The sequence below is a fragment of the Suncus etruscus genome, chromosome 7 (assembly GCF_024139225.1).
Source record: "Suncus etruscus isolate mSunEtr1 chromosome 7, mSunEtr1.pri.cur, whole genome shotgun sequence".
Taxonomy (NCBI): domain Eukaryota; kingdom Metazoa; phylum Chordata; class Mammalia; order Eulipotyphla; family Soricidae; genus Suncus; species Suncus etruscus.
The window spans coordinates 36325394-36345716 of NC_064854.1; the positions used below are offsets into that span (position 1 = coordinate 36325394).

The window sequence follows — 20323 nt, forward strand, 5'->3', positions numbered from 1 at the left end:
GCTGACCTAGGATTGATCCCTGGCACACATGGTTCCCTGAGCATTGCATGGGACAGTACTGAATGCTCCTGACATTAAACTGCTAGTCTGGTAGGCTGAGAATGCCCCATGGGGCCCTCAAGTCTCCTAAGAACTTCCTGGGAACCTCACCCCCACCCCAATACCAAGAGAAGCTCTGAATGAAGTGTGTCTCAGATCCATATGGTTCTGAGTTAAGGGAGGGTATTGGAGGACTATGCTCATTCCTGTACCCCAGCATAATAAAGTCTCAAAAATGTTGCAGTGCATAAATAATTAATAAAGTTGATAACCTCACAGTATCCCTGGCTAAATATTTAAGAATATATATGATAAATAATTATAAAATTATATGGGAAATCTTTTTATTGGCTTAGCAATATAAAGTATTTTTATGTGTTTAATTGTAACTTTCTGAGTACAACGAATAGGAACAGCTTCTACTGAGACAAATCACAGAAAACTAAAAAGAATCGTGAAGTCCTCCAGGCTATTTGCAGATTCATTTGAACACTGAAAGCTATTTTTTGTATAGTAAGTAGTCAGTTAAAACTTGCAGAACAGAATTGAATTTCTTTGTTTTGGTTCATAGAGTTTTCTATATATTCCAAAAACATGACCATTATCACTATTTTTTTTTAAGTTACCAGCCACACCTGGTAACATTCAGTGCTTACTCCTGGCTCTGTGCTTAGGGTTCACTTATGGCAGGCTCAGGGATAACTCCTACTGGGTTTGATGGACCATATGGGGTGCCTCTACCCACTGTACTCTCTCTGGCCCCACCATCATCACTCTCAATTTAGAATAGGAAAGAAATAGTGTTATAGGCACTGTGAAACTACGTGCAGTATAATTTTGAATAGAAATGTAGACTTGGAGGTGGGTACTTATAAAGTAGTTGTAATTGAAATAATAAGCCATATCATATTCTCTGATTATTTGCTATGCAATATGGGCATTAAATATATCTTCTTATAAATTATAAAGACCTAACTTTTTCTCCATTTAAAAAATTGTTCTAACAAATTGTTGCTATATTAGGAGACATATATATGCAATGTTATAAAACAAAAAGCTTTATAATCTGCTTAAATGGGTTAAAAATCACGACAGTCAACGGGCTTCTTTTGTTTTAAATTTAACCAATAGACTTATTGCGTTTTGTTACAATTAACATCCCATTATATAATGATATAAAACAAAAGTTTAAGTGTAGCAAATGGAGCTTAAGACTAATTACTGTGCTATTACATTGTCATTAGTGACGCTATTTCAAATTATATATCAAAATTATATATCAAATTATGTATGCATTTATTTTCTATTTAATACTTTTCTACATACAGAGTAGGCTGATAAAAATTCTAAACTCAGAAATGCTAGGCAGAGTCTGTCATTTTTATTATTTCTTGAGCTATTTCAATTATTTTTAGAATCAGAAGTGTTTACCTAATTCAGAATAAAGCAAAGAATGATGGCTCCTATGAATCATTAGCAATGCTAGCTTAACTCACAGCCATCACAGTTTTCAAAGGCCTGTGGTTTTGTTTACATTACTAGAATTGTGCTTTCTCTTTTGATAGAAATATTTTGGCCTGGGTTAAAGGCAAGCAAGTATGGGTTTCTTCTTTATATTTCAAACACTTTTTATAATTTTATAAATGATAAATTTTATAGCTACCAATCAGAAATTCTAAACAAACTAGATTGAGTAATGTGGTAGCGAATGGGGAACTGACCTGATTTTATGCCTGCTGTTTAAGAAAGTATATTCATAAGATTTGGTTATAGGCGACATTAAAATTCTAGGTTTAAATAAGCAAGACAAAGACTATTGCATAGAAAGAATCATAACCCAAGTGTGCATTTCATTGGTTTCTACAGCAGCTTCTACTTACTTGCACAGTCCTCTTGTGAAATGTGATTATTAATACTAATGTCATCCACTGCGATTCCACCAAGGTTTCCTTTTCCAATTTCACCCTCAAATATCACCTGGCAAAATGAGATCATTTTCATAGTATTTAAATGTTCAGTCTCAAATAACAGTTTTAACAAATGCCTGTTCAGCTCAAGCAAAGGCACAGAAATCAAATTCATAAAATTTCACATAAGCACTTGTGACTTTATACTTTGCTCATCAATCTATATTAACTGCCTGGAGATGGAATAAATTGTCTCCTACTTTTTTTTTATAATATCAAATTTAGAAATGGAAAAAGTCATGAATCAAAGGAACACTATATTGAGAGAGGCCAGAAATAAATGTTAAAATAGTACTTCCCCTTCTTTCTTTGTGAATCGGTCCTATACTGTAATAAAGGAGATAATGTATTTACAGAGCTCAGAGGATAATTACTACAGAAAGAACTAAGGTTTGGGAAAGTTGTGCAACGTGTGGGGAAAATTTTTCCATATTTCTCTCATGTGTGCAATCTTTGAAATCTTTTCTGAGTGTTCTGGAAGTACATTTCCCTCCAGTCTGGGGAAAGAGCCATACCTGGTATAGTTTCAAAGACTTGTGAAGTAAGACACGCCCTTCTTTCCAGTGGTCTCCTTGGTGTCCAATGGCCATCCAGACTAACTGGTCATATTCCTCTGGCTTCTGGTAGCGAAGCTTAACTCTCAGTGTGCCCACATGCAAACCAGACATGTGATACCAGAAGGTCATGCAGTGAGCAGAGTTCTGGGAATAAACCACAGGGCTCACCAGACGAGCCACTTTGCCTTTTTGATTTTCATCAGCTTGCGAATAGATGAAGTTGCCATCTCCTGCTGTGACAAAGAACTGCATTAGGGAGAGTGACCAAATTCACTATTCCTTTGTCTCTTTTAAGCTTATGTTGATCTAAATCTCTACCAGACTGATCACCAACTATGCATAGAAAGGGGGACATGAGTAGTTGTTAGGAAATCTCTGTGGCACCTGAGGCTCTATGCTGAGTTTTCATGAATGGACATTTGATATGGGAAAAACTCCAAAGCAACACTAAGTAGAAATGTCACTTGATTGTTTTTGTTCAATTTGGAACAACACTTGATGGTGTAGAAAACGGGGCTCTTTTCAGTTCAAGAATCTACCATGCTGGGGATGGAGTCCAGGCTTATGCATTGAGAGCATGAATGCAAGCAACATGTTGAGTTGCCTACGGGTCTCTAAAGCAATTGAGACATAACTCATTTGGAATACACAATCTCATGGATGCGAGACTATGGCACAAGATATCTTTGCAGATTGCAGAGATGAGAGGAAGATGTGTAGCTATCTTCACACAATTTTAACCCAGGTGAACTGATATTTATTGAACTAATTTGTTTGTTTTAGGACCATATCCAGAAATGCCCAGAGCTTATTCCGGAGGGCTCGGTGTTCAGGGATCACTCCTGGAAGGGCTTGGGGGAACAACATGAGATGCTGAGATGAAATTCATGTCAACTGCATGTAATGGAAGGACTTTACTCACTGTATTATTGCTTTGGCTCCTCAATTAGGCTCAATAAGGCTCCTCCATATTTAAATATATTCTTAGCTATCTATTGAACAGCAGAACTCTGATTAATTTAACAGTTATAGTGACCTGAGTAACTATGATGACCACAACTACTTGAAAATATCCAACAGCGATATTTTTTTTCACAAATAATCTGGCAATCTCACTCTCTCCCACCCCACTGTTCAAAGTAAAACATTTCCTCCTAATTTTATTTAATGGATTATAAATCTTTTAGATACACATAACAGCTTGAAAATGAACCATAAAACCTGCTACTGTTTGATGTGGTCTTCTGGTTCAAGGAGAGACAAGGTTGTACTTCTGAGGCTTATGAGAACATGCCATTTGGCAACGTAGATACCTGTCGAGCTGTGAGAACTTACCTTTGGCTTTGCTTTTAATTACCCCCAGTGGGAACATTTCTTCCTGCCACCACCTGGTCTAAACACACAACTCACATTTCACTGTTTGCTCTGCAAATAGAAATCACCTACTCTAACGTCTCACCTGATGTAAGTGTGAATCTGAGGCTCGGGCCTCAGTGGGCAGAAGGATGTTTTGTTTGCTGCCCAAGAGGCTGGTATATTTATGAGTTACTTTGACACTGTGCATATGTGGGCACGTTCTTGCACCTCTTTGCTCATGTCAGCAGCATCTAGGTAGATGTGGTCCTGTCAGAGGGCATCTTTCTTCCTTCACCTGGCTGCTTATAGAAGATGGCTCCCAAGCACTCTTCATAAAAACCAGTGGTGACATTTATCAAAGGGGGCTGGAAATAAGTCTCAGCTCAAGGTAGAGGTCTGGGTACTCAGAGATCTGATCTCTGGGACTCAGTCAAACCAGTCATTTCTGCAGCAATGGTTCACATGGTGGCTGCCATTCGAAGTGTGCTTAATTGTTATCAGCCCACCAGATGGAGAGGTGAAAAATCTTCTCTTGCCTCTGCCTACCTCCATATTGTGAGATAAAAGACAAGTCAAAGATGGTGCAGAGAGGAAATGTATATTCTGAGTCCACCTCAATATTTTATTTCTCTGCCTTAGGGGGTAGGTGGTAGAAATAAGGAAAATTATACATAAAAAGAGGAGGAAGACTACCCAGGAAATTTCTCCTCTGACCAACAGCCATTATGGATCTTGAAATATTTCCTCCTGATATTTCTCTGCTTAAAATTCTTGGGACAGAGAATAAATGCAAAGGTTGGGGAAGTAAAGGTCTGGCACCACCATGGTGCCATAGAACCTTAGAAGGTTCCCAAATGAAAATAAAAAATCTCACTGCTATTATCAACCTATCAACTTATTTCCTCTTTTCACAATATTGGATACCATACCTCTGCCACCTAGCTAAAGGCTTCTCATAGAGGGGGGGGGGAGGAAGAGAGAGAGACAGAGAGAGAGACAGAGAGAGAAAGAGAGAGAGAGAGAAAGAGAGAGAGAGAAAGAGAGAGAGAAAGAGAGAGAGAAAGAGAGAGAGAGAGAGAGCATAGAGGGTAAGGCACTTGCCTTGCAAGCAAATGACCTGGACTTGATCCCAGGGTTTATACCCCTCTCAGCATTGCCAAGTCTGACCATTTAGTGTAAAGCCAGGAGTAAGCCCTGAACACTGCAGATGCAGTCCACAAGTCAACCAACCAAATAAAACACAAACCAAATGCAAAAAGAACCTCTCCAATCCATAGCCCTTAAGACCTGGACAGATATGGTTTCTGACTTCCATATCTGTGTATGTGCCACTCCGCTCCATATTTGAGGACAGTTTTAAACCTCTCGATGCATAGCCATCTCTCCTATGGCTGATTTCTTCATTATTCCTTTTTCTTTGACCATTGCTGCTTTAGCCAACAGCACTTTATCATTTCCCACCCACAACCAGACTATGAGGGCCCCAAGAATGCCCTCCCACACCATCTGTATCTTTAGCACCCACTACAGCTTGTCCCATGTAAGAACACTTGGCTCCTCCATCTGTTCAATGATCCCATTCCAGAAGTCCTCTGTTAGGAGCTATACAACTTTATTGTTAGGGGTCAAATGCAAAACAAAAGGGAGAATACCTTTAAACTCATTAGAAACAAGGCATAAGGCTAATTTTTCTTAATGGTAATTACAGAACCAAATCTGCTTTGCAAAGTATTGTAGAAGCCCCAATGCCAGTCTGTGTGCATGTGTGTTGTGTCAGTTCTTTTTATCTAAGACTTTTTCTTATGTTAACAAGTTCTTTCCTTTTAGATGTTGGTCCCACCCATATCTCTCAGAGAATGATTGTGCTTCTAGAGCCGAGAGAGGCTCTTTCTTGTCAGGGCTGCCCTAGCACTACTGTCAAGTAAATCGGGGAATTTGTCTGGGAGAACAAAAGAGACAAACCCTTCTGAAGGAATCACACTTTTGAGCTGTTAATCAAGACAAGACTCTCCTTCTCTGATACTCCAACACATAAAGTGCTGATATTTTTCCTTTCAGGGTTTTTTATCACAGTTCTGGGTCAGGAACTCTGTCTTCATTTTCTCAATTAGCACTTTACTTCTGTAAGCCTTTTAGCTTTTGTCTCTGGCTAACGTAGCTTTTAACCTCCTTTGAATGTCAGATCCTACTGAGCCATTTTGCTTCACTTTGCATCAATTTTTCCACCATTACTGCCTTCATTTCAACTAATTGCATTTGGTTAATTTGATGCCATTTATATGTACAGTGCCATTTACAGTCAAAGTATTTTAAGTTTTCTAAAACTGCTTGTCTTAAAATTCAATTGAAAGTGTCTCAGAATTGAAGGAGTTCAATTTTATCCAATTTCCTTGTCATTCTCATTAGGCAAGGAGGCTAGCTGTGGTGGAAGAGGCCTATTCAACCTACTTAATGGCTATGTTCACTGGGAAAGAAAGTGAACAACAAAATCGGAAAGACATTAAGTGCCCTCTGTCCATCCATTGGTCTACTGACCCACTCATTCAAAGCACCAGCAAGGGAGGTTTGGAAGTTTCTCAGCAACAGAAAAAGCACCTGAGGTGCATCTTGTGCGAAGCCACTACTTGAGTAAGCAGTTCTCCCTGAGAAGGATGGTGTGTGTGTGTGTGTGTGTGTGTGTGTGTGTGTGTGTGTGTGTGTACTTTTTTAATGGCACTACTACCTTTTTAGATAATACTTCATATTGAATGATAAAATGACCAGGAGACATACAGGATAGTGTTCATAGGAGTGGCTGGCAGTTCCCTCTGTCCCCCAACCCAGCCTTCCTGTGATCATAGAAGGAAAGACAGCAAGTAAGATGGGCTATGACTTGAAGGGTAATGAGTATTTTCCCTGCTCAGAAATTTTTTTTTTTTTGTGGTTTTTGGGTCACACCCGGCAGTGCTCAGGGATTATTCCTGGCTCCAGGCTCAGAAATTGTTCCTGGCAGGCACGGGGGACCATATGGGACGCCGGGATTCGAACCGATGACCTCCTGCATGAAAGGCAAACGCCTTACCTCCATGCTATCTCTCCGGCCCCCCTGCTCAGAAATTTTAAATGTTCCAGAAAGAGTAATAATACCACCGTATTTATCTTGTTCTTCTTCCATTTCAAGAAGTGGGGAGGGGGGAGCACAAGAGAGCATACATTTTTTTTTCATGTATTGTTTTCTAGCTGAGGAATAATTGAGATAGCATATGTGTGGCCATGCTTCAAAGCAATCCCAATATAATAATAGTTGAAGATAACTTATGCTGTCGATGGGGTGTGTTTTAGTCTTTCTTCCCAACTTGTAAATATTGCCCATTAAAAACATTCTGAAAATGTGCAGAATAGGTACTAATGCATACATAGTATTCATTAGGTAACGTTCAGGGTGAGTAATCAGGTGAAATATTTGATCACTTTTCTACTCTTCAGCCTAGGAGTAGCTTCCCTAGAAAAAGAGATGCAATGTAGTTTAAGGAAATAACAGCTTGAATGAAAAGTGCTGTAATAATTTCTAAACCTCTTACATTCATATACCCTGGAAATTCTCCCCAGTAACACCTTCTCCAATTCAAAGAAAAGAGGCCACAGTGAACTCTTCATTACCTGTGTGATCCTGAATTGGTCCCGTCTTGCTAGTCAACACGCTCCACTTGAGTTGCACGTGATTGTCATGTTCCCAGTGACAGAACGTCTTATGGGAGCCCCAGCCAAATTCGCAGTTGAAACCATATGTTGGGAACTCTTTAGTGAGGGAAAAGGGAAAAATAGAGAAAAACAGATAAAGACAAATGTATAATCATTTAGGGTTAAAAAGGGCCCGAATTTGTTGACAAGAAAACACAACTTACTCATCACTTAACATCTGCTCAAAAATTCTGGGAAAACCACAAAATTCAGTTTGGTCAGGAAACTCAAATAAACGGAAATGTTGAAATATTTCAAAATCCCAGTTAGTACTTTTTTAAAATACAGCTTTCAAAAGATGATAGGCTGCATAGCTATTAGAATCTATGTAAAATTTCCAAGAAGGTTACTTTCCAAAGAATGCAAATTACTTTGGGACTATTCTCCTTATTTTTATAACACTTAATAGTTTGTGGTACTATTGATAGTCTGTTCCTGAGAGTAACTCTTATGAATTTATATTCATCAATGAAAAGAATCTTAGGTAGAGACTGGCCTGTGAACCTCTGAAGTCTAGATTGTGGCTTGGCTGAGCTGCCTTCCTGGAGCTACCTGTATCTCCACTACACCAGCCTATACTCCAGGTCTTTGGTGTCAACCTCTAAAATATTTCTGAAGATTTTTTATTTTTTTGCTGTGCTTTATATCAGGTCAATTAATTAAAAATATTTATTTATTTGCTTCGGTTTGGGGGCTACACCTGACGGTGCTCAGGGGTTATTCCTGGCTATGTGCTCAGAAATCACTCCTGGCAGGCTTGGGAATCATATGGGATGCTGGGAATAGAACCTAGGTCTGTCCCAGGTCAGTGGCATGTAAGGCAAACATCCTGACGTTGTGCTATCTATCCGGACCCAGCTCAATTAATTTTATGGGTAGGTTTCTGCCTGTTTTTTTATTTTAGTGAAAGAAACAATTTGCATATAAAGTGATCTTCCCACTTAAAACTTCAATGCAAGGTCATGTAAAGCCGAAACACATTTAAATAACCACTTCTTATCATTGTTTAAAAAAGCATTTTCACATGCTGCCTTTGAAATTGGAAAGAAAAGAAGATTAGATATATAGGAATGATTTGTCCTGTGTTCTAGAAGGTACTATTTGACTATGGTGTTTCTTCGAGCTCTATAAGCTTTACTATTGTATTTTTTTCTTGAACTATGCTGATCTTTTTAAGTATGGAGAAATAAAATCCTTGATAAAAATTTTCAACCGGCATGAAAAATAATCTTGAAGATGCAGTTCTCATAGTTGACCCCTCCCACTGCTCCTCCTATAATAAAATGGACAGAGGGCAGGTCACTGCTTCTCACTGCGTTTTAGCCATCCACAAGATGGCAGCATTGAGACGGAGAGCAGTGTCCAGTTTGCCAACTGTACTTGAAAATAAACTTCAAAATAGTCCAGAAGAGCAATAAGGGAAGTGTGGTATTCAATGCTGTATTAGGGCCAGACTTAGATAGATCACGTCTTATTTTGACCTCTTTAACTTTGCCCAAGTGTTTAAGACAAAATTGCTTGCTTTCTTTTCGGACTTGGGCTCCTCTGCCCTTCCCCTACATTAACAACTACAGGAGGAATTGTAATGGCAAGATTTATTGAATCGATAAAAATAATTTTCATTTTAGTTTCCAAGGAAGTTTTTTCAAATGCTGCCATAAAATTCTGTAAGGTGAGGATCCTATGAACTAAAAACTAAGCTAGGTGGATTCTTCATTATGATGACAATGTGACTTCCCAAAAGGTGCATGGGGGGCCAGTTTTGGAAAAGTAAATTCAAAAGTCATGTGATGTAAATATAACTAGACTACTTTCAGTTTAGTGCAAAATGGCTATATTTCATAGCAACAATGTCATTGGAGAGATATATATCATCTAGTCTATCATAAGCATGAAATAGAATTTCTTTAAGCATGAGAAACCCTCTCCAAAATTTATCATACTTCTGTTCAACATGATTGAATTATGCAGAAAAAGTACACTCAACTGAACAGTGACTGAATAGTTGAGCAAGCTTGGATGTCAACGCCCAGAATTCTGGAATGGATTGTTGCATAATCTCATATTAGAAGATGTAAATGTTGGAAAAATTTAATATGTGGGTGGTTATGGATTTTTCCCTTAAATTAATTTATAAGATATATACAATACAGGTGGCCAGTTAGCTATTACGGAATATACATTTCTGGTTATATTGTCCTAGTTTATACCTTAAATTTATTTTACTGCACAGGAGACCATGCCACCATTATTTTTTCTATTAATATAGTGAAGTTATAAAATGTATGAATTTGCATTATTTTTAAAATGACCAGGACCTGAAACAACTTTGTCAGAAAAGGATAATTTAGGTGTTTCTCCTGCTGCCTCAAAGAGCAATACATCTTCTTTTTCAATTTTCTTTTTAATTCTTAAAACTAGAAAATCAGCTCTAACTTTCTGTTTATTACTATATAAGACACTATTACCTTTATTTTTATTATAAAACATTACTATTCTTTTATATTCTTATCCTAATCATAAAAGTAAAATTATAATTTAAAAAGAAATTTTGTTTCATCAATGCAATTGTAAAGGAGGAATCTGGAGTGGGAGTTGCTCAATGTTAAAAATTCAAGGCTGGCTCCAAGAGTTATTAAATACACTGTCTACACATAAACATTTTCAGAAGAAAGAAAAGGGGAAGGAAGAGAGTAGGTCAGAAGTAGAGGAGAAATGGTGAGAGAAAGAAGGAAACAAAATAAATGGACACATGAAATAAGTATACTGGACAATTGACCTTTAAATCACCAAAATATTATCCAGGCCTTGTAGAGGCACAATTCTCATTAAATTCATTGGGAATAATCTGGCTAAATCCCTTCTTGACTCTTAAAAATAGCAGGAAACAATATTCTGAACTTAAAACAAATTTATAGCCTCTGCGAGCAAGCACCAGCTGTGCTCACTGAACCAGTCTTGCCCACAGTTGAATCATTAACACCATATATGCACAAGGATTTAATTTTAAAATCTGGTATTTAAAATGTCTATTGCATATGTTAACCCACTTATTCATAGACTGGTCTTTTAGTCCAAAGACGTGGAGGTTCTGAGCTTCATTTAATCATAGATTAAGAACACTCTCTAGCTGCTATAAGGATTAGTTCAAGTTCCTCAGAGGAAGAGTTTCACATAAGAGAATTGAATTAAAAATGAGTGTTTGGGCCCAGAGACATAGTATAGTGGGTAGGGCCTTTGCCTCTCATGGGGCAATCCTGGGTTCTATCCCTAGCATCCCATATGGTTCCCTGAGCACTGCCAGAAGTGATTCCTGAATGTGGAGCCAAAAATACCACTGGGTGTAATGCAGAAACCAAACCAAAAAAAATAAAAGAAAAGAAAAAATAAAAAGAAGGGCTCTCATTAGCTCCTGATAAAACTTTAAAGTCTTTATGCATTTAATATTACTCAATGTAATATTACTCAATATTACTGAACATTATATACTCACTGAATCTATTATTTTGATATGGGTTATAAAAATGAAACTGTAAGCTTCTGCTTTAGTCTGTGATAGTTTCAACAAAGTTAGATTTTGATGAATGTTTAAGGACTTTACTTTCTATTGCCTATAAAGATGCCTGAAAAAATTTGAGGTATAAAAACTAGTGTGGATCAATTAGGTACGTTCAATGACTGGAGGAGCATCTGAGTTAGTGGCTTAGCAAGAAGGTGAGATGAATAGAATTCCTTCAAGGTGAACAGTTTATCATCCAAGACTTGGAGCCTAATTCATGACAAAGATAATGGCAAAACAGAAACCAAGTGATTTCAGCATAGGAGTTGGAGCTATATTCAACTCTGAGTCGTATTTAGAACCAGACTATCCATAAAAGTAGTAAGCCCTGCAGATTGTTTTATTTTATTTTTGAGGGGTCTTTTTGTTTGTTTTGGGCCACACCAGTAGGTACTCAGGGAAAGTTTGCTGTGATTTTGGTTGTGAGGTGGTAACAGTCAGTGGTAATTTGTACATTGTGCCCTCTGACCACAATAGAGCCTGTGAAGTGACTGAAGCTTCTTGGTGCGGCCATATCACACCAGGGATTTTGAATATAATATGCCAATCAAATGTGTTCACAAAGCCAGTCTGCTCTGATATAAAGACCATCAACTTTTGGGAAGAATGACCTCATCTTGGAACCTGAAACAAGCTTTCCATTTTGTCAACAGCTGCTCTCAATATTAGGATGATGATGATAATGAATGATTCACAGCTCTTTTAAAGTCAAGAAGAGAGATGGGATGAAGCAACTTAGGTGACAACTTGAGTTTTAGTTAATTCAAGAAAAGAAGCAAAACTTTTACATAAAACATTGCACTATTTGTCTTAGACCAGGACTTCATTATTTCATGATATTGCTTTTTCTTTCACAAAGGGCCTTAGAGATTGGCTATGATTACTTCTCTATAGTAATACCATGCTGAGAGGAAAGATGTGAAGGAAGCTATACGTATTCCTGAGGTAGCTTCTGCCTTCTGTGGCAACTGTACTATCCCAGAGGCCAAATATTTTCACTTGTAATAGTGGGTGCAAGAACTCCAGTTTTTTAACTAACTAGGCCTTTGGGCATTTGGGTGTGTTTGAACTGGGGGAGTAGCCGGGATTTTTGTCAACCTGAACATTACCACAGGGAGATGTGGGGTTAAGTTGAACCTAAGAGAAGTTTGTTTTTGCAGTTTAATCAGGTCAACAGCACAGTGTCCTTTAAGGAAGCATACTAATTAGCTCAGCCCTTTCTACTTCTGCCTCTCTGGGTAGTGTCACACTGTTGAGGAAACATTGATATACACCACACGCCCCATTAATAAAGAACTGTGGAGGCCAAGGCTGAGTGAGCTTCAATAAAGGAAGAGGACAAGGCTGGAAACTGACCTGTTCACCTTTCTCTAATGATTAACTTTAAAGTATTTAAAACCTCTGATTGCTTAGACTGACTGCTTCCCTTGTGTGTGTCTGTAGGGAAAAGTTTTACAGAATTCTAACCAAAAACAAAAGAGGGGCCATGACTGAACTGTGGCCGGCCTCTGATAAACAGTATACGCTGCGTTGTAAAAGTCAGGACGGCCTTCTATTAACACATGTATGTGGGCGCCTTCCTGGGAGCACTACTCTCCCCTTGTGCAGTTAGAGCTTTGGTTTCCTGAACACCCCATTTTGTGGCACGCCCACAGAAACCCTGTTGTAAAACTGCCAGCTCCGTGGCAGGCAAAACTGACAAACTTTTGCCTGTCTGGGTTTTGCAGAATCGTGATGAAAATAAATAGTCAGGCGGCTGCCTGTGCGACTTCCTCCTCCCAGAGTTTGCAAACACAGTCCGTGTCCTAGTTGGGCTGTGTTTAAACAAAGTATGTTACTCAGCTCCTTTGGTTGAGAGCTGGGATCGGCACCATTTGGCAATTACTGATGGAGCAGGGAAGCTCCTTCCCTGCTGCATATACATGTGGATGAAAGGGAGGCATTATTTATGGCTCATGCTTGGAGACCAGATGCTGTGTAGCATCTCGCTTCTGGGCCTTTGAGGAAAATCAAAATCAAGAAGCTCAGCAGAGCACTATTTTTAGGGAGGAGTAGAGGCCTAGCTGCATTTGATATTTTGGCTTTAATTGGATACCTGATTGTATGGTGCTGTCTAGGATGGTTGGCTTTTCTGTGGTCAGCACTGTGGTACCCCCTGAAAAACAGAAAGGAAAAACAGAAGAAAATGAGAAAGTGGAAGCCATGGTTAATACCATTCAGCAGAGGAACACACACTGAGAGACATCTATTGGAAGTAAATTTTTTCTGTGGGAAGTTCTTTTAACTCCAGCTTGAGCAACTCCTTCATATAAAATGTTCGCACCATCATATCAAATTCAAATATGCCTTTTTTAGCCCACACTTATTGACTGCGCTTATTTGTATAACATCTAGGTAATAGGGAGAGTGTGAGGCTTCCTCTCAAGGACACTGATTCCCAGACTAAGTGAGACATACAACAACAGTGGGAAAAAAAATAATAAAGAAAGCACAGGCCTCCAAAGTCTATGGCGACTTGGGTATTAAACTTGACCTAGACCTCCCAGTTTCAAATAGTTTCCCAAGGTTTCAGATTTGTGCCTTCAGGCAAGTTGCAAGGCCAGTCCCCCACAATCTATTTTTAAAAACGCAAGGTTTAAAGTGGGTGGCAGTGAGCCTTCCTTTCTTTTGCTGCTGTCATTGTTTATTTTCTTCCAGAACAAATATTCTGCCCAGTATGTGGTTTGATGAAGCTGCAAGAAAAGGGAAAGGGGAGAAATATTGCCTCACAGTCCCACAGAAGGGAAAGATGAAACAAATAATGCCCTAACATTGTGAGCTTCCAATCAAACAGTCTGGGTCAGCCATGGAATTCCTGGTCAGGGGAAAGGCACACCAGGTGGAGATTCAGCTTGACACCCTCTGACCCCCACCCTTCTTCTAGATCTGAATTTCTGCTTTCCTCTCATGACATTTTTGTTTTAAGGGTTCTCACTCCTTTGCTTTGATATCAACTGAACACTTTCTGCAATTACAGTTTCAACCCATTTATCCTCCTCAGACCTCATAGAGAACCAGAATCTTGAACTATGTATGCTCAAAGATTTGGGGTTAACTCTTCACATTCACTAAATTTGAGAAATACTGGCTTGCTTTATATTGCTAAGGTGCTTGAAAAAGCAATTTCTACTGATGTGTGTCTGAGGTGCAGACCACAGTTGGAGATAATGTCTTGTTTCCCAAGAGATAACATCCTGGAAAGGCACAGGCTAAGGACATGGAGTGGGCTCAAGACAATCAGAGTAAGCTTTGGAGGTGGTTATGGAATGCCTTTGTACAAATCCGGGTAGTACTAGTCAATAAAAATCTGTGATCATCTTGCTTCTGGCAAGACTCTAGTCCTCTGCTGCAGTTCCCAGGGGTCAGAAATCATCCAGAAAGTGAATCAGAGAGCCGTAAAATCTTGCTCTTGGAATGGTCCAAAGATTGCTGAGCTAATCGACTGCAGCAGTGAGTCCTGTTAGCCCCTGCACTCTCTGGTAAATATGCTGGATGAGTGAACACACGTGTGTGTGGCCTCAATGAGGCAAGCACTGGGAAGAAGGAATTATATATATTATGGGTTAAGAAGGTGAATCTATAATGGCAGAATTGGAGAGAGGCCAGAATACATTAGCATTCTGTTCCCAGTGGTCTTATAGGAAAGAGACTCAAGGTGAAAATTCACCTTTTAAAACTGATATGCATTATCAGTTTTGTTACAGGTTGGGAGCCAAATTCTGCTGCTGGGTACACACAGATCCAATGTGAAATTTGGCCTCCTAATCCCTTTGAAGCCAATTGTATTATGTAATGACTTCAAAGGCATTTTGCAAATGAATAACTTCAGGGGTAAATTTTCACCTTGGCAAAGAAAGTATGAGAGAGTAGAATGTCTCCTCATTTCCATGCTTCTGGTAGAGTTCACCTGGAATTCAGTGTTGTTAGTAAGTAATGAGCGTTTTGCTACAGTACTTAGCTCCCTCAATAGACAAACAGGTCACCCCAGGAGGAGAAATTAAAGTGACAGCTTCTGTTTTAAAGAACTAAACTCTGCTAAAGAGAACATTGATTCCAATTTCCAAGTTCCCACCTATCAGGGATAAAGTGAGAATGCTTTTAGTTTACTTTCATTACATTGAACATTTGAAGTTTGCAGCTCTGACAGCAAAGCATGTGACAGAATGAACAAGAGATCAGAGCTGTGTGTGAGAGGAGGAGGTTTGTTTCCTAGATGTAAACAGATAGATCCTGGGCCCCACAGAAATATTCACATACCCAGCAAACCTTTTTCCAGAATGGTATAACATTTAGCTTCATTAAGTAAAGGAAGTTTTGCTCTGTTTTTCAAAAAGGACAGGTTGGGTGTCAATGAAATAAATGAATATGAAGCATGACATGATATCCAAGAACCTCTTCTTGATAAAGACATGGAATGGGCATGATCAATGATCCAGAGGTTTCTAATAGAGACACATATATTTCTAGAATCATTAAGAAAAATATACTGAATTGGTCCAAGAGAAGAAAAAATATTGCCATGATAATATGTTAAAAAATTAAAATGAACTTTTGTTTCCTGCCATCCTCGGAAATTATTTTAAAAGCTGGATCTAAACCTTATACTTTGAGAGGATTTTCAGTGTTTCCACTATAAATGAGCCATTTTCTGTGGTTTTGTAACTTGTTGCTATATACAATTTGCTCCAGGCAAACATTCTTGCCTTATTTCATTCAAAGGCTTCAGTTTCAATTGATTCAGTCATGAAGTGATACACACATGAGAAGGTTAGTTGTTCTGATATGAAGAGTAAATCTGAGGCTTTGTTGTTCCTAATCAATATTAACTGACCACTTTGGGGTTTATGAAGAAAAGAACCCGCAGCACAAGAGGGTAATTGAAAAGGGTAGAATGTAATGACTCCAGTCATTTCACTTTATGAGGAATTTCACTGTGTATGTGTGATGGGGGTTGGGTTGGGAGGAGCTGCAAAAAAGCCTGAGGTTTGAGCCTATCTAAGTTCATGGACAAACCAGGGAAGGTTGGACAGATCTGGTTCCTAGAAAGCACTGTCCTTTTTACATCAGTTGCTAGCTTTTTGACCTTAACTTGGCATCTTATAAAGAAATTGCCTATGTGTTAATTAGAGTAATTTTTGTGGTTTGTGGCTACTTATATAGATTTGTTTTCAAAAGTTCACAGCAGTGTAACATTTATTGGACATAGAAATGCAAGCGATTATTCTAGAAATTTAAAGGGAGATAAGCTCAGGAGGAAGGATTTAAGTGTAACCCTAGTTCATAGTATTGTATTCCATTCTAGGGTACAGAGATCTCTCACTGCTTCAGAAGAGAACATCGATAGTAATCCAGAATTTATACAAATGCTTTAGCCAATAACATGGCACTCTTACAAAATCACATGGGTACACTTAGAGTTCACATATAGAAATGAATTAGGTGGGCTCTCTGACATTCTCCTGGGTCAAAGGTAATAAACTTTCAACCCAGAACTCAGGTGCAATCTTAAATGAGTATCTCATAAAACAGAATTTTGACCTAAGTCACAGTAAAGACCCTGTAGCAACTTTCTCAACAATTGGATGAAAATCATGTACCTTAGCTAGTTTCTAAATGGTGGCTTCCATTTTTCCTCTTGTCTAATATTTCCTGCACTACGCTAAGTGGAAGAGGTCACTATTGAGTTGTGAGAGTTTTAGTGACCTTAAGCTGATTAGTGAGGCATTTGGAATACATGCTTCCTGACATGTTTGCAAGTTGGCGGTGATGTAAAATGACTAAGTCTGCTTTTGCAAATTTTAATGTAGAATGCTTTACAAATTCCTAATGTAAAGTTGCATAATATGCCTAATTTTATAATTTTATCAACTAGTTGAATAAAGGATTCATTCAAATTTTTTCAAATTCTTTCAAAATGAAAAAAAAAAAGCATTCTGAAGCATGTGTTGGAGGGGTGGGATATTGAAAGACAAGGGAAATAACACTTAGCTAAGGGGAAATTTTTATTCAATTAAGCTCATCACAGCCTTTGGCTTTAAAATGGGCAAAAAGTAGTGCCCTGGATTGCTGTGGCTATTAAGTAAAATTATTTATAAAATGACATGAAGAAAGGATAGTGTACTTATTCTAACCAGGCTTCCTCCATGGTCTGGGTAGCTCTGCCTCCACCCAGGTGCGCATTGTCATGAGAAGTTATGTAACACAAATAGGCACTGATGAGCAGCATTGATTACAAAGAGAACTGAAATGACACAGCAATGGGATGAGGATGGTTTCTGCACCTGTGAGCTGGAAGTCATCACCTGTTCCACTGTGACAGTTGGCCTGGTCATCATCACATTCATCCACCAGGTTCCCATTGGGAGTGGTCGGTCCTGCAGTAGGCACTGAAATAAAATCAAAATATTATAATCTCACACCTCAAAATGTATTTTCCAACATCCAGCTGTTAAATCTGTTAATGCATTTGTAGACAATCCTAATTGGTGGTATGTTTTGCCTCTCTTTTAAGAGATAAATATACTTGGGTTTTGCAGAGTGCATTGGGGACTCCTTTATTTTGGTATTTGATCCATATCTTCTGAGGAAAGTTGGCTGCCTTAGCATTTTATACATTGTTATCTACATAAACATCATTTTTTTGGGAAATTTTTTGAATTCTCACAATTTATTTATTTATAACTCGAGTTCAGGACTTTGATGACAGAGATTTTACTTGAATTGACTTTCCTTTCATTTTCAGGGATCCAGAGAGTTTGCTTACTTATCATGAATTTTATTTTATTCTTGTTACTTATTAAGTTTTCTAAGTTTATATTATAGTTCCCCCCAAAAGGTAGTTGCAAGACTCACTTTCATACAATATTGTTCTTTTTGTTTTGTTTTGTTTTGTTTTGTTTTTGGGCCACACCCATTTGATGCTCAGGGGTTACTCCTGGCTATGCACTCAGAAATCGCCCCTGGCTTGGGGGGACCATATGGGACACCGGGGGATCGAACCATGGTCCGTCCTGCGCTAGCGCTTGCAAGGCAGACACCTTACCTCTAGCGCTACCTTCCCGGCCCCTATTGTTCTTTTTCTTTCTCTTAAAACACTTGACCCCATTTCCTTTATGTGAGCTTCCATTTATGAGAGGGCTTTCTGGCTGAGGAGCAGGTGCCTTGGAAAAGTTATCTCAGCTATCTGGGGGTCATATATCCTTAACTTCCTGAGAATCACATTCCACTGTTGGAACATATCTCCTTATCTATGAATTGGTAGTGGAAAAGTAGCAAATATTAATCAAAGACTATTTGAAGTTCTTTAAATTTAGTTGGGCCTTATTTTTTTTTCAGCCTGTTACTCATTTTTGCAATCTGTTTAATATTTTACAGTTTGGCATTGAATTTCACTTCACAAGATTTGAGATAAAGTACAGTTCTCTTGATGTTTGAGAACTAGAAGATGTGCTGGCAGAGACTGGTGTTGGGGTGGGTGGTAGGTCTATTCTCTTAGCATTTCTAGGTAGTAGGAAGGTGTGAGCAATTAACCATCCCCTACTCAATAAAATTTTGACACTGCTGTTTGTTATATGTAAGCTCTGCATCAGTTATGACAAGTGTAGAAATATAGATTTCACTTCCTAACTGCCTCAATACATACAGCACTAAGGACAGGAAACCACCTTGCACAGAACCCACACAGCAATGGACGTACAGTCCAGACTCTTTAAAAGGTGCACATACTGTCCTGGCAATTCTTGTTCTCACAGCATTTAAGATTGTATTATCTTCGATAGGAAAATCCAGGTGTCGGTCTTTACTAAGCTTCCTTGCTCTCTACAATGCACTGCTTTCAAGTATTTTAAACTTAACCTCTTTCAGTTCCCCGGCATTCCTGATGGTATGTGTAAGGGTAGGTTTCCATATTGACAGCAATGGGGAGTTTAATTGAATTAAATTAAAACAAAATAAAAAATGTAAACAAAGTCAAAAGTGAGTGATTTTTTATGGTTCAATTTTATGACTCAAAGTTTCATCTTCTGTGATGTTTGCTTTTTTCTTTGAGTTAGCCCAAGTGAGCTCCCTGTATTTCTGAAATAGGACAGAACCTTGTGGAAGGCTGGGCCATCCCTTATCTTTTCGGTCCCCTTACTTGCCTTCCATAGGACAAGGCACAAAGCAGATTATTTTCCAACCCTTAGGGTTGAATTAAAGATTACAAATTGTGTTGCAAAGGGTTGGCATTATTTTCTTGGATGTTTATTTTTTTCATATGACTCAGGGCAACTTCTTCAGTTGTATGAATGCTTGGGAACATCTGCAGCAATTCCCTTTACCAACAATTTCTACCTCATTGCCGAGATGACTCTGGCAAACTGCCACCAGACTCATTCTTTTGAACCATAATTTCATTCAACCTTCCAAATTAGTGTTACTTTCCAAAATCTAGGCTGAAGATCTCTATGCAAGTGCCAGACCTTCCTACCCAGATTCTATATCTTTCAGTAACTTGAATAAATGTGTCTGTAGTTAGTTCAATCTGCCCATCCTTTCTTGACTTCTTTGCCAAAGCCCTGGAACTGGTCATTTTTAGTCTGTGTTGATAGTGATTGGGTAATTCAGAGTTCTGAGGCATAACTTCAGATATGAAAACTACCGCAGAACAAAGAATGGGAGATAATAGCCTTGTTTTAATTAAACACATAGAAAAACTTGCTATGAATTGCTCACAGCAAGGTGATTTGTAGCTTAGAATTCTATAGTGCATAAGAAAAGTTTTGTGATATTTAAGGTGATCGAGAATGCAATTATATTTGGGCAGATAAATAATTTTGAAGCCATAAAAGGTGATATTAGAAAGCTTTCTTCAAAACAACTATGAGCATATGCTCAGTTGACTAACATCTGGGTACCAACAATAACCATTCTTCAAGCTAACCTGGAGAAAGACCTTCATGGGGATGAAAAAGTTGGCACTGGGTTACTCTTTTATGCCCAGATCTAAGGCAGATGGGAATTTCAATGCATGGAAGCATAAATAGTGTATTGAATAAACTTCACTCATTAAAAACTTCATCTCATTCATTTTGTGCTAAAATGTGGAG

At 38.5% G+C, this 20323-nt stretch overlaps 1 protein-coding gene across 3 annotated transcripts in view; it reads right to left on the reverse strand.

Annotated features, from left to right (window-relative positions):
• Positions 1–20323, reverse strand: part of NRP1 (neuropilin 1) — a 160571-nt gene that overhangs the window by 4492 nt on the left and 135756 nt on the right. For 2 of the 3 annotated variants that reach the window (XM_049777170.1, XM_049777168.1), the window contains exons 12-16: positions 17519–17623; positions 13294–13353; positions 7559–7696; positions 2522–2793; positions 1920–2016 (exon numbers count right to left, since the gene is read on the reverse strand). In XM_049777170.1, the coding sequence (XP_049633127.1) occupies positions 1920–2016; positions 2522–2793; positions 7559–7696; positions 13294–13353; positions 17519–17623 (672 nt within the window). The remainder of the gene's footprint in view (positions 1–1919; positions 2017–2521; positions 2794–7558; positions 7697–13293; positions 13354–17518; positions 17624–20323) is intronic. The other variant, XM_049777169.1, reaches the window with a different exon arrangement.